This window comes from Sminthopsis crassicaudata, chromosome 2 (assembly GCF_048593235.1).
Source record: "Sminthopsis crassicaudata isolate SCR6 chromosome 2, ASM4859323v1, whole genome shotgun sequence".
In the NCBI taxonomy this organism is placed as follows: Eukaryota; Metazoa; Chordata; class Mammalia; order Dasyuromorphia; family Dasyuridae; genus Sminthopsis; species Sminthopsis crassicaudata.
In genome coordinates, this window is record NC_133618.1 from 349262158 (window position 1) to 349276170 (window position 14013).

Below are 14013 nucleotides of genomic sequence, written 5' to 3' on the forward strand. Positions count from 1 at the left end.
ACACACACACACAAATGTTTATGTATATATGCCTACACATGTATACATGATGCACACAAAATAAAGACAAAGCAATTTTTGAGGAGGAATCAAATAGAAAGTGGTGCAAGTGGTGCCTTAACTGGGATTAGAGGAAACAACAAAGGGGATGAGAAAGTGGGTGGGACAGGAAGTCATCCCAGGCATCTAGGGGACAGCATGTACACAGGAACAGAAGTGAGATGTGTATGATCAACAGTAAAAATTCCAGGGTAGCCAAACTTAGATTGTGTATAGAAGAATAATGTACCTTATGTGGAAGGCTTTGAATAAAAAAGGAAATTTATTTGCTCTAAAGGTAAAAGGGAGTTTACTAAGTAGGAGAGACATGGTCAGATCTATAATTTAGGAAAATAATTTGGCAACTGTATGGAGAATAGCTTAGAGTGTGAAAAGACTTAAGGCAGAGAAACCAATTAATTAGAACACTACTTCAATAATCCAGGTGAGAGGTGATAAGGGTAATAATTATCCCATTCATTACAGCAACTGATCCAAGTCTTCTCATCTCAAACATTCCAAGGCAATCCTCCCCCCAACCCTCTTAGCTTAGAACCTTGTGTCATATTTCACAGAAAAAACAGAGATTTTTTTTTTTTTTACATCCCTTTATAATGAACTTCTTATTCTAGGGTCTGTGAATTTGATTTTAAATGTTTTTGATAATCATATTTTAATATAATTAGTTTTCTTTGTAGTTCCACTTATTTGTAATGGGGGCTTCCACAGGTGCTAAGTGACTTATACAGCCTCTCCAAATCAAGAACTGAGGGAGTCTACTTATAGGAGAGTCATGAAGATGAATAAGGGGAGTGGAATATGGTAGACTTACTATATAATGAATGGGAAACTCTGATTAGCTATGGAAGAATTCAAAAGGTCTTAAATGCCTTCTGTAACCTTTCTTCACTCATCCTTTTCAGCTGTATTCTTGGAGAACCTCTATGACTCCTTCACTCATAGCATCCAATGAAAGGGTAGGGAGACACCTTGGGCCTTTCTTTCTAAGGCAATTTAGCCCTATGAAAAGATTTCAGTCGTGTGCTTTTGTGTTTGTTCATTTCCATTTTAGACCAAGAGACTAGAATTTCTGATCTAGTGAGTTGTGAAAGGTCAGGAGAGCACTTCAGTGTTGTAGTGTAGATAGTACATCATTGATGTTCCAAGGAGCATGGAGAAATCCAGTTTCTGGGAGGGAACTGAAATAAGGATTCAACTAGTAGTTATGTCACATATGAATATGAACCCGGTGGAACCAAAATTATAGATGAACTGTGTTAAGAGTAAGTGCACATGATGATTAAAAGATGGTACAGAAGAGAATATAACTTTTGTCCTTGCTAAATTGTAAAAATAAGTAACCCTCTGTAAAAAGTTAACTGATGGCTTAAAAGAACCAGGATTTTATTCATTGATACCTAACAATGGGAGGAACATAGTCAATGAGGACTTGAGCCAATAGCACTATAGATTCATCACCCCTCTTCCTAGGAAGTAGTCAGGATGCCTTAGAACTCTAAGGATATGTGACTTGCCTAGCTCTGGAAGAGTGAGTCAGAACATAATTACCACATATTTTATTTTATGCATTTTATAATATTATTCTAAGAAGGGATCCATAGGCTTCACCAGACTGACAAAGGGGATTATAGTACCAAAAAAGTTAAGAACCTTTGCTTTAATATTAATGTCAATTAACTCCTGCTTCATTTCAGCCTCTGACGAAGAGAAGGCCCTTATTCTGGCAAAGACCAATTCCCCATGTACCCTTGATCCCATCCCCTCTTTTAGCACACTAACCCTACTATCATTTTCATTCTTTAATCTTCTCTTTTTCCTTACCCATTGGCTTTATTCCTGCTACTTACAATCATGCCCAAATCTCCCCTATTCTTTAAGAAAATTTCATTAAACCATATTATTTCCTACTATCCTATTTCTGTCTTCTTCTTAGCTAAAGACTTAGAAAAAGTTTTAACACACACACTAACACACACACACACACACCTCTTCTCATTCTCTATACCATAACCAAGGAGAACAATATGAAGGTCCCATAAAAGGAAAGAAAAGGACTTCTAGGAGCCTTTTTCCATCTACTGTGTGTGTGTGTGTGTGTGTGTGTGTGTGTGTGTGTGTGTGTGTGTGTGTGTGTGTGTGTGTGTAAAATCTTTGCAATTTTAATATAATTTTAATTTCTTATAGGGACTATTTTTGCTCTTTGTACCTTCATCATTTAGTGTAGTATCTGGCACAGTAACTGCTAAATAAATTGTTAATTAATTGACTGAGCTAAGTAGAGAAAAGAAATTATTTGACAGAATATGTGGAGGCATTAAGTAGCAAAATTTGGCAAGTGACTGGATATGTGGTCAACTAGGATCATGGTTAGTCCTTAAACAGTAATAGGGAAGGTCTAAGAGAGGGGTAGATTTTTTTGGAGGGAGAGATAATGAATTCTGTTTTGGATATGTTGAATTTGAGATGCTTATTATAGATCCAGTCTATAATATTCACTAAGTAATTGATGATGTGAGATTAGAGCTCAGGAGAGGCTATAGGACAGTATAGACAGATCTAGAAGTAAACTTCAGAGAGATGATAACTTGGCTCACTAAAACTGATGAAGTTACCAAGTGAAGAACAGGACCTAAAACAAAGCTCTGGAGTATTAACTACAGTTCAGGAGTAACATATAGATACTTCATTTTTATATGTATTCATAGACATAGATAATAATTTATGTGAATTAGACAAATAATGTACAAAATTATAAAATTAGCTCAAACTACATTGAAATTTTATGTCCTTCTTAAACAATTAGATTTCCTCAATTTTCTAAAACGCATAAACAATTATAAAACAAGTTTTCCACTCCAATAACATTCTGATTCTATTTTTCAAAATACCACATTCATCTTTTAGTTTCTAAGTAAAATGGAGTATGTCAAGTCACTGGCAAAAGAATCTTTTCCCATACTTGTTATTCATACCTACCATAAGAATTGTTAAGATCTGTATCTAAAAATACACTAAGATCTGAAGAAGCAGAGACTGGTGGAGTAGATGGTGTGTTTGGAGAGGTTGGTGCTGATGCTGTTGATTCATGTTCAGCCTCATTTATCCGACTGAAGCTTATTTTACATGGTTCTCTTTCTAATGGAGTTGGGTGACCTCGTAAAGTGCTTGAAGTAGAGCCATGTCTGCCAGCATGTGGCCTTATACCAGGAGATTTTAAGGAGAAAGTTGTTTTCCTAGGCTAGAAAAACCAAACATAATTAATTTTACTAAATACATATTTTAAAAAATAAAACAGCATTAAAAATGTGTTGAGAGAATATTGCCATTCTAACTTGAAAACATAATACTATATTTGAAGTTATTCTCAATGGCCTTAGTTCAATCTCAATATGGGATTGAAAGCTAGCATCATTTTTCACACCACCAAAGTAAAATTCTCTCGAGTATGTGAACAACATTGCTCTGATATTATTAGTGCTTGAATCTAAATTTTTCCTTAATATCATCTAAATGCATAAGTACAAAATAGGGAAAACAGTTTTATAGTAGTTCATGTGGGAAAAAAATCATGGAATGAATTTATTAAGTCCTTGTCATATGTCAAGCACTATATTAAACTCTTAGTTTACCAGTAAATTATATGAAAATAAAGGATGTGTCACAAAACAAAGAGTGTTTGTATGAGTCAGGAAAGCTCAAGTTCAAATCCAGCATCAGATGCTTACTAGCTGTGTGACCCTGGACAAGTCATTTAACCTGTATGCCTGAGTTTATAAAATGGGGATGATAAAAATAGCACCTACTCCCAGGGTTGTTGTGAGGATCAAATGATATATTTAATAAACAACTTTGCAAACCTTAAAATGTTACATAAAGAACTTTTCAAACCTTAAAATGTTAAATCACATTCTATTACATTAATATATCATTATTTGTTCAGTCATTGACCAGTTGCAGATTACCTACTTTTAACTAGTTGAACGAGAGTAGTGGCTGTGTCTGCACAGAAAATGGGAAAAATTGTTGTTATAATTAAAAACAAAAAAAAGAGTCCTTCCCTTTTTTTGGAAGGATCTCTTTGGGGTCTATGTCTCAGAATAATATTACTGAGTCAAAAAGTTATCAGAGTTGAATGATTTTTGAAGGTTTTACTAAACTGTTTCCCAGAAATGATTGGACCAATTCACAGGTCTACCAGCAGCATATTTATTAGTGTGCCTTATCTCCCAAAGTCTATCCATCAAATGTCAGTTTCCTTTTTTGATTATCCTTGTCAATTTAATGGTTCTGAGGTGAAAGCTCAAAGTTGTTTTAATTTGCATACATATTATTAGTGATTTGGAATGTTTCTTTTATAGTTGTTGCTAGCTTGCCTTTCCTAACTTGAGAATTACCTGTTCATATCCTAGTTCCATTTACTGATTAGTTAATGCTTCTTGTTTTTAAATATTTATCTGAATTCTCTACAGCCAAGATACTTTGGCTAACAGGTCCCTCATAAAATTTGCTGCAGATAATTTTCTCCCATTTAATTGTTTCCCTTCTAATTCTAACTACATTGTTTTTAAATTTTTTCAATTTTATATAATCAAAATTATCTATTTTATCTCCTGTAATTCTCTTTCTATCCCTTGACTGGTCAAAGCTCTTCTATATATAAAATTTTGTCTCCTCCTTTATTCCTCTAATTTATTTATGACATGACTTTTTATGTCCAGGTCATGCATTCATTTTAAGTTTATTATAGCATATGATGAGATGTTGATCTAAACCTAATGTCTGTCAGTCCGCTTTCCAGTTTTCCCAGCAGTTTTTCTTGAATTGTGAGTCTTTGCCTAAGTAGCTAGAGTCCCTGGATTTATCAAATACTCTTCTACTATGTTCAGTTGCTTCTGCCCCTAATATATTTCACTGACTAATTTATCTATTGTTTAAAACCAGTGTCAGGTTAATTACTTTCTTGTAGTATAATTTGGGACCTGTCCCTCTTTATTCTCATTTTTTTTTTCATCACTTCCCATGAGATCTTTGTTTTTTTCTTCTTCCAGATTAATTTTATTATTATTTGGTCTAATTATCATAAAATAATCCTTTGGAAGATTAAAAGGTATGTCACCGATTCTGTAAATTTTATTTTATACACCCAAACATCAAAGATTTATTTTATAAATTTGTTTATATTTATTATTTATTTTTTATATTATTTATGTTAAATGTTAATTATTTATATTTATTTTTATAAAGTGTTTTGGAATTATTATATTCATATATACTTCATGCATGTGTTTTTATGAGTCAAATCCCTGTTCTTTTAAACATTCTTTTATTTAAAAAGGATTTCCTTTTTCTCTCTTCTTTCTAAATTTGTTGGTAAACATATAAAAACCACAGATATTTGTGTAGATTTACTTTATTGCTGCTGCTCCTTTATTGAAGAGACAAACTACTAAAAAACAGCTGGAAGAAGCAAAGAGGAAGGAGCACTGGCTCTAGAATCAAAGGCTGAATTCAAGGTTGAATTCAATGGTGTTTGAGATTCAGATATATGTTATACTTTGATAAAATTGTGATTTCATTTCTGAACTCAGTTTTCAGGATTAAGTTAAGCCTCCAATTAGTTTTTACTCCAATAATTTATTGAAAATAATCTTTGCTGAATTGTGATTCATTTGTAAAGGATGGGTTTAATGTTTCAGCTTTTCTACATGTGTTTGTGAGGTTTTAATACATGGAAAAAGCAAAGATATAGAGCTCCTTTCTATTCTCATTCAGCAATCAATCATCAGAAATCAACTGTATCAAACTTTTCTAAAATTTTATTCAAGTTCTTAATTTCTTTCTTATTTTATTTTTATTAAATTTAGCTAGGATCTAGAAAAAGAATACAGAGTTCCCAACTAATATAGTTTTATTATCCAATTCTATCCATAATTTAACTTTAATAAGTTAGATGCTATATCAAGTAAGTATTAAATATTGATATAAATTAATTTTCTATAATTTTCAGCATAATGTAATTTTCCTATTATCTCAAAACTAAGTCTATTTTTACTTTTGTCTTGCCTAAAATCTTGACTGCCACTCATAATTTTTTGAATTCAACTGAAGAATAACAAATTTTACTTTAACTCTTTGTAAAGCTTTGTTTTACGTGTATGTTCTAAACAACCTGTAATTCAATTATGCTAATTAATTTTCCTACACTTCCAATTTTTTCATTGCATTCACAATGATTCCATTCTCTTCTCTTATACATTTTCCTCTTTACCCCCCCTTTTCCCTTTCTATAAATTAGAAAAGGTTGGTGAAAGAAGAGTATGCATAGCACTAGTGTTGTTTTTTTAATACTATCTATTTTTACTTCCGTTTTTTCTCTTCCCCTTTCCCAGACACCAATCACAAATTTCTTTTTAAACCCCTTTCATATTCTACTCTAAGGTTGGAAGGGTTTTTTGGAAGACGTATTCTTTCTTTCCGGAGTCTATCCTCCTTCTTATTCTTTTCTCCAATTTCCTCTGGTTTCCTCACTCAGTTGAACATATTTCTATGCCAAACTGCGTGTGTGCATGTGTGTTATCATCCTTTGGTTTAGATGAAAATGAGGTCTTTTAAATAACTTGATTCTGTGAGGTAATAATTTCTTTCTATCCAGAAATGTTTAAGGGGAAAAAAGTATGTGTGACAAATTTTTAAATTTAATCTGCATTTTGTCCACCATTCTCTTAAGTCTAAATAATCAATAAAACAATAAATTAAGCCCTGATCTGCAAATTTCTGAGGTTTAAACATTAACATTGAAAGTTTAACAATAGGAGCAAGTAGGTGGCACAGTGGATTGAGTACCAGCCCTGAAGTCAGGAGGACTTAAGTTCAAATCTGGCTTCAGACACTTACCACTTCTTACTTAGCTGTGTGACCCTGGGCAAGTCACTTAACCCCGATTGCCTCAGCAAAAAAGAAGAAAAGAAAAGAAAATTTAACAATAGACTCTCAGGGCTGATGAAAGTTGGTTCCTACACAAATTTACTCCTTCTTTCCTTGATCATTACTCAAAAAGTTACAGGAGAAAGCCTAAGCCAGACTGCTTTTACTCTATTTTATTACTTTTGCTGGTATTTATGAGGAACTAATTTTAAAGAATCCTGGGCAAATTATCTGAACAAAGCTGTCCCAGAGACATTGCATGATGAAAATGGAAAGAGAACTATAAATAATATAAACAGAAGAGATTTGTAAAAAGCATTCCATTAAGCTGTTTTGTTTTTTTTTTCCCCATAAAAAGTATTAGAACCTTCACATATGGACTGGAACATCAAGAAGCTAGAAAACAGAGAGGAAAAGAAGTTGAAGGAAGTACACATAGAAGAGATCTCTGCTGAAGGTGCTATCACTATGAGAATACTGAAAGACCAAAATATAAGGTTTTTAAAGAAGAGGGAGATATTAATGGCATGAAAATATTACCAGATGTTATTAACATCGAAAAAGTAACTGAGAAACAATAATTATCAGTCACAAGATCTACTCTCCCATCTACACAAAATTCTTATAAGGAAGAAATAAGACAAATAATTCAAGGTCTACAATGACCTTGCCTCAGGCAAAGCATAAAATAGGGAAAGATATGTTTGCCACAATTATTTGCCATCTTAACAGAGAAAATCCAATGTAGAATTCAAGTTGAGAAGAGATTCCCTGTAGATGAAGATGATGACATCTTTCAGATGCTCCTGTGATGATTTCATCAAGCCCTTAGATACAGAACCTCCTAGAGGAGATCCGAGATCTGTAATTATTCAAGAGTTTAGTATGTCTATTTATACAAGAAGGGTCGAATTAACAAAAAATATCCATTACTCAGACTTCAACAAGAATTCGACCAGACACTCTATAGAGCTTATATTTGTAATCTGGGATACACAGTGTATGTAAATAGACAGGGAGCTAGGCTCCAAGCTAAAGGAGTGGGAGCTAGACAAATTTTAGGAAGTCACATATGGTTTTTACTAAGCTGAAGCATTCTATGATAAATAAAAGCACACTTTTTCAATTCTAACACTAACGTTTTACCAATGATGCTTAAATATCACTCAGAAGTTAAACACATAACTAGTGAGAAATTCAAAGAACAAGAATGTAACACAACCTCAAGAAATTGTAGGATAGGAAGAGAAGATGGGCTGATAATATGGCAAGAATTAGACATGACTAGTGGACAACCAGAACACTCCATTGGTATCTTTGGATGCTGGACAAAAGCAGAGAACATGGACAAGATTTGCGTAGCATAGACTAGTATAGGTGCTTTGCAATCTATGATTTGGGAGAACTAAAAAAGTGAGTTGACAGATCCGTTTGAATATTTTTAAATGGTGTTAGTAAACTTCCATCATCTTCCTGTCATATATTTAAGTGAGTCTATATGCTGAACTGTTGTTGTCTTTGGCTACTATGTCTTTCTGAATGGCAAGGAGATCAAGTATTTGCTAGCTAAATTTATTGTCCTTGTTATAACAACTATTTTTGCTTATTATGAAGCCATAATAATATCAATATCATTTCTCTCCATTTTTAATTCTGTGGCATCAAAAACTGATCTGACTATATAGTTCAAGATGAAGTTTTTACAACTGGCTTCTCATATTTATATTTTATTCTAATTTGAAATTCATTTTCTTTTTTGCTTAGTCAATGGTTTGATTACACATGGCTGATTCTAGTCAATCCATTTATTTTCTGTATGTTAAAAGTCAATTTTTACCCCATTATTTAGTTCTCACAATTTTGATGCCTTTTCTTTGTGAAGAAAGTATTTTTAAGATACAAGAGCATGAACTTTCTGAGTACCCTGCAGCATTTGGCTTTAAACCTGACCCATATTTTCTAATTGGGGAAATATTTTATCTTCCCTTTAAGAGAAACTTAAAAAAATAAACTGACATATCAACTATATCTGACAGAATATACAGCATTTTACATACATAGTCCATTGCTTTTAACATATAAATCCTCAAAATAAGCTAAATTGCAATCACCTAAATTCTGGTATGTTTTAAAAGTGTTTTATGAATGTATATGTGGCCTCTTCCTCTATCTTTGACAACATTAGGGTATATGTCCAGTAATGGTGCTGCTAGGTCACAGGGAAGGAATGTTTTAGTGATATTTATAATACAATTCCCAGTTATTTTTCAGAACAGCAAGACCATTTCATACTGATCTATGTTTTCCAACAATTTTTTTGTTTTGTTTTGGCATACTGTTCTGTTGTAGTATTGTAGTTGTTTGTTTTCAGGGTATCCTGAGAAAAGTGATCAGGGTGAAGAAATCATACCACATGAGGACTGGCCACAGAAAGTGAGAGTGATCATAACTTGGAAAGATGTAAGGAAAAAGCAACCTCCAACTACCTCAAGAGTAGTCATATGGAAGAAAGATTGGATAAGTTTTGTTTAGAGACAATGGGAGGAAATCACAAAAAAAAATTATTTAGTTTCAATATAAGGAATGGTTTCCTAAAGCCGGAACTACTTTGTTATTTCATTGGTATTTAGAACTATGAGAGAGGAAACTAAGTAATCCTAAAATAATAATTATAGACCTTCCCAGGGACCTGGAAGAAAGATTTCCTCTTTAATAGTGAATGGGAAAAATAGTAGATCAATTTTTTAAAACCCACCATGCCACCATCACCAAAAACAAAATGAAGAATACTATGCTATGAAGAAAACACACTTGTCATAGGCAAGTAAATAAAAAGACTAGAATACTAAAGATTGGAAAAAGTAATTTTTACTGCTCTTACTGATTTACTCACTTTTTCATCTAAAACTATTAGCAAAAAAAATTCACTAAGATCTGGTGTTTCTTTCCCAAGTGGGTAAAATGTTTACCCCTCAAAAATATTTGGAAGATTTTTGATTTCTGGTAGAAATTATTGTCTCCACTGAGTGAATGATTAACTGATAAAAATATATTAATATACTAAAAAGCAAAATTGTTCTAAAATTATGGATATTACAAATGGAGATAGAATACTATTATATGACCTAGATGAGGAAATAAGCGAATTTCAGTGGCCTAGGAATTTATGTGATTTAAGCTCTATTGAAAATGTATGTGCTATTATTAAAGGCTAGACTTAAAAAAGTCTTTTTGTCAAAAGTATGCTTAATATCCAATATGATAAGTGTGGTTTCATAATGAACAAAAAAATTTGTGTCCATTTAAAGGAATTAAAGAAATTAAAGAACCAAATAATCTTTTTTAAACTCAATGCTAATTCACATTGAAGTTATTTTGGTAAAAATTGCAAATTAAAAATATTTTAAAGGTATATAAATTCGATGACTTAGTCAATATACTTAATTATTTTACTTTGTCCTAATCTACAAACTACTAAAAGAAGAGATTAATATTTTTGGAAATGGAAAATTCCTTTTTTCTTCCAAATTTCTTCTATTTTCTTATGAAACCAGCATACTATTTCATCAGTTGGAGAACATAAGTAAAAATACTTACAAATCGAGGTGGTTGTTTACAATTTCGGGGTTCAATTTCTTGTGATTTATTGAATAAATAGTCTGTAAATTCTTTCTCTGATGCATTTCCCATAGGGTTGAGATTTTCAAAGAACCTCTGAAATAAAATAGAAATATGACGGAGTAATTTTTATTATCACAATGAGCACAAATGTCATTTGTTCTTTCAAGAAAAATCATGAAATGAAGTCACATCCAGGATTTTCTTTTGTTTCGTTTGTTATTCATTTATTTTCCTTTTCCCCTTTTTTATTTTCAAGTAACAATTACCTAACTCTTAAGGAACATTGTTAATTAATAATAAACAGGTTGAACAAACATAATCTTGATGACAAATAAGTAAAGCTCAAGATCAAAGATCATTTTGCTATGTTCAACAAATATATTCTAAAATTTATGATAAAGATGATATGATAAAGATGGCAATCATACTAGTCAGTATTCTACAAGCTATGGTTATATAATAACTTGATTAAGTTTATATTCAATAAAATAAAAATTAATCTTCATACTTATAACAATGGCAGGCATTAAGAGTTTACACACAGATATATAACTATGTTATATGCTAGGCACTATGCTAAGCACATATATATATATGTGGGCAAGTAGATAAGTAGATAAAATTAATAGTTAATTTCTTATCAAAATTTAACATTATTTCTATGAAGAAATGCATTCAAAATGTCAATTTAAGATGTGAAAGCCACCTCATGCCAGTACAGTAGGAAGATGATCAAGAATATAACCTTATTGAATAAAAATTTATGAAATTCCTCTTATGTACAAGGCATTGCCCTAGATACTAAGGGTATAAAGACAAAAGAGATACAATCTCTGACCTCACTATGTATACAGATAAGTTAATACAAAAGAAATTTCTGAGTGTTTGGAGAGGTGAGGCAGTATTGAGGGGAAAAAGTAGAAATGAAAAAAAGTCTCTTGAAGCAAATAGTATTTGAACAAAGGCTTGAAAAGATTTAAGGAATTCCAAGATTTCCAAGGAAAGAAAGGTTTTTCTGAATCATAGATGTCAAACTGTGCAAATGCATGGAAAGGGGAGAAGTCATATTGTATATAGGGGAAGCTAGGTTACAGTAGATAGTGCCGTGAGTCAGTAAGACTAATCTTTCTGAATTAAAATCCAGCCTCAGACAATTACTAGCCATGTTACCTTAGGTAACTTACTTAACTCTGCCTCAGTTTCCTTATTTATATAATAAGTTAGAGAAGGAAATGGCAAACCACTACCGTATCTTTGCCAGGAAAACAACAAATGGAGCCACGAATAATCAGACATGACTCAATAACAAAAATTGTATATAGGTAACAGTAAATAGGTTTGTCTGGCTGAAATGTAGAATGCATGAAAGGGAGTAATAAGAAATAAGCCTGGAAAGGTAAACTGTTGATATGCTTTTTAAGTTCTTTAAAAACGTAAAACTAGAAAGTTTATATTTTTTGACTAAAAATAGAAAGAAGCCACTGAAATTTCTTGGACCAGGGATGTACATAGTTAGCCCTGTGCTTTAGGACTATCTATTTGGCAATTATGTGAAGGATAGATTATATGGGAGAGAAAACTGTCCATCAAGAAGTCTAATAAAAGGCTATCCTAATAAAGAGCTTCAAAAGAGATGAAGGCCTGAACTAGAATGGTGGCCATGTAAGTACAGAGAAGGAAATAGATGTGAGAAATGTTGAGGAAATATAACTGACAAAACTTGGTCATGGGTTAGCTATGTCAAGTAAGATTGCAAACTTGGCACCTGCAAGATGTGTCAAAAGATGCAGAGGTCAAGAAATATGAGGGCTAAAGAAAAGCCATGAATTAACAATTAGAGATCACTGAGGAGAGCGGTTTAACTTGGTGGTGGAGTCTGAAACTGAGAAATAAATAAAATATAGGGAAGTATATGAAAACAAAACAGTAGGAAGGGATGTCAAGATCAAGTGAAAGATTTTTAATGATGGGGGAAATCTGGACATGTTTGTAAGTGGTAAGGCAATAGTCTTTAGATTTAAAATTTAGAGATAGAGAATTGAGTCAGGGGCACAAGTTAAGAGCACTGGCCTTAGAAGAAAAGTCACTTCTCAGAAACTGGTGCAGAGAAGATAAAGCCTGAGATTCTACTTTGTCCTGATCTACAAACTTGTAGGTATCTTAAGGTAGAAGATTAAGAGAACAACAGAGATCACATAGCAAATGATCTCTTTGTTTTAAGGCCATTATTTCTGTGAAGAAGGGGTAGTTAGGTGACACAGTGGGTTAGAATCAGGAAGACTCATCTTCATGAGTTCAAATCTAGCTCAGTCAGACATTACTAGTGTGGAATCTCGGGCAAGTTATTTAACTCTGTTGGCCTCAGTTTCCTCATTAATAAAATGAGCTGGAGAAGGAGAACTACTGTGGTATCTTTACCAGGAAAACCCCAAATGGGGTCATGATGAATCAAACATGACTGAAAAATGATTTAACAACAACTTGTAAAGAACTGAACCTGGTGGTGCAGCAAAGTACGTACTTTCAGATACATGTAATGATAATTTTGCAAAAAAAAGAGAAAGAGAAAGAGAAAGAGAAAGAGAAAGAGAGAGAGAGAGAGAGAGAGAGAGAGAGAGAGAGAGAAAAGAAAAGAAAAGAAAAGAAAAGAAAAGAAAAGAAAAGAAAAGAAAAGAAAAGAAAAGAAAAGAAAGAAGGTAGGTGTCTAGGTCAATCATTACCAAGACCTTCTAAATTGAGTAAGAACTTTTACAGAAGAAGATTCCCTTTGCACATGTAATATTCTATAGTCAAAGACTGCCTATATGTGTTTGCTAAAGAAAAAGGCTGGAGCGAGGGGCAGGGGGAGACAATATGATACTGTGGAAAGAGAAGACTTAAATTGCAAACTGTACTTTTGACACTATCTTTGTGACCCTGATCTAGTCACTTAACCTATTTAGGCTTCAGTTTCCTTGCTTGTAAAATGACAGGATTAAACAAAGTGATCTTTTAGCTTCTCCCAGCTCTATAACTATAATCCACGATGTTTCTGTATGAATGACTAGGAATATTTGGCATTTCAGTTAGTGGAAAATTAGCACATCTATTATATGTTACAGTTTTTTGAAAAAAATTAGAATAAAATCTACTTAGCAGTAAAACACATTTAAATGTTGATTCTGATAATTATGGATACCTTTAGGATAATTATCAATCATCATAATCATCACACTTTAGAAAAGGGCTAGTTAAAAGTTCTAGCTGACAGAATTCTAGAAAAATCCATTTTTACTATGTGTATATGTATGTGAATATGTATGTGTGTGTTACGCTGTTATAACACAAAATTTCACTCCTACTAAAAATAAGCAAAATAACAATTACAATAATTCACTTATATACCATACTTTAAGGCTTGCTAAATAC

The 14013-nt window shown here is 32.5% G+C and overlaps 1 protein-coding gene across 1 annotated transcript in view; it reads right to left on the reverse strand.

Moving 5' to 3' along the window:
* The window catches only part of LOC141556522 (son of sevenless homolog 2-like), a 95368-nt gene that overhangs the window by 4183 nt on the left and 77172 nt on the right, over window positions 1–14013 (reverse strand). Inside the window, exons 19-20 of the mRNA XM_074290736.1 lie at window positions 10582–10698; window positions 3033–3298 (exon numbers count right to left, since the gene is read on the reverse strand). Coding sequence (XP_074146837.1) covers window positions 3033–3298; window positions 10582–10698 — 383 coding nt within the window. The remainder of the gene's footprint in view (window positions 1–3032; window positions 3299–10581; window positions 10699–14013) is intronic.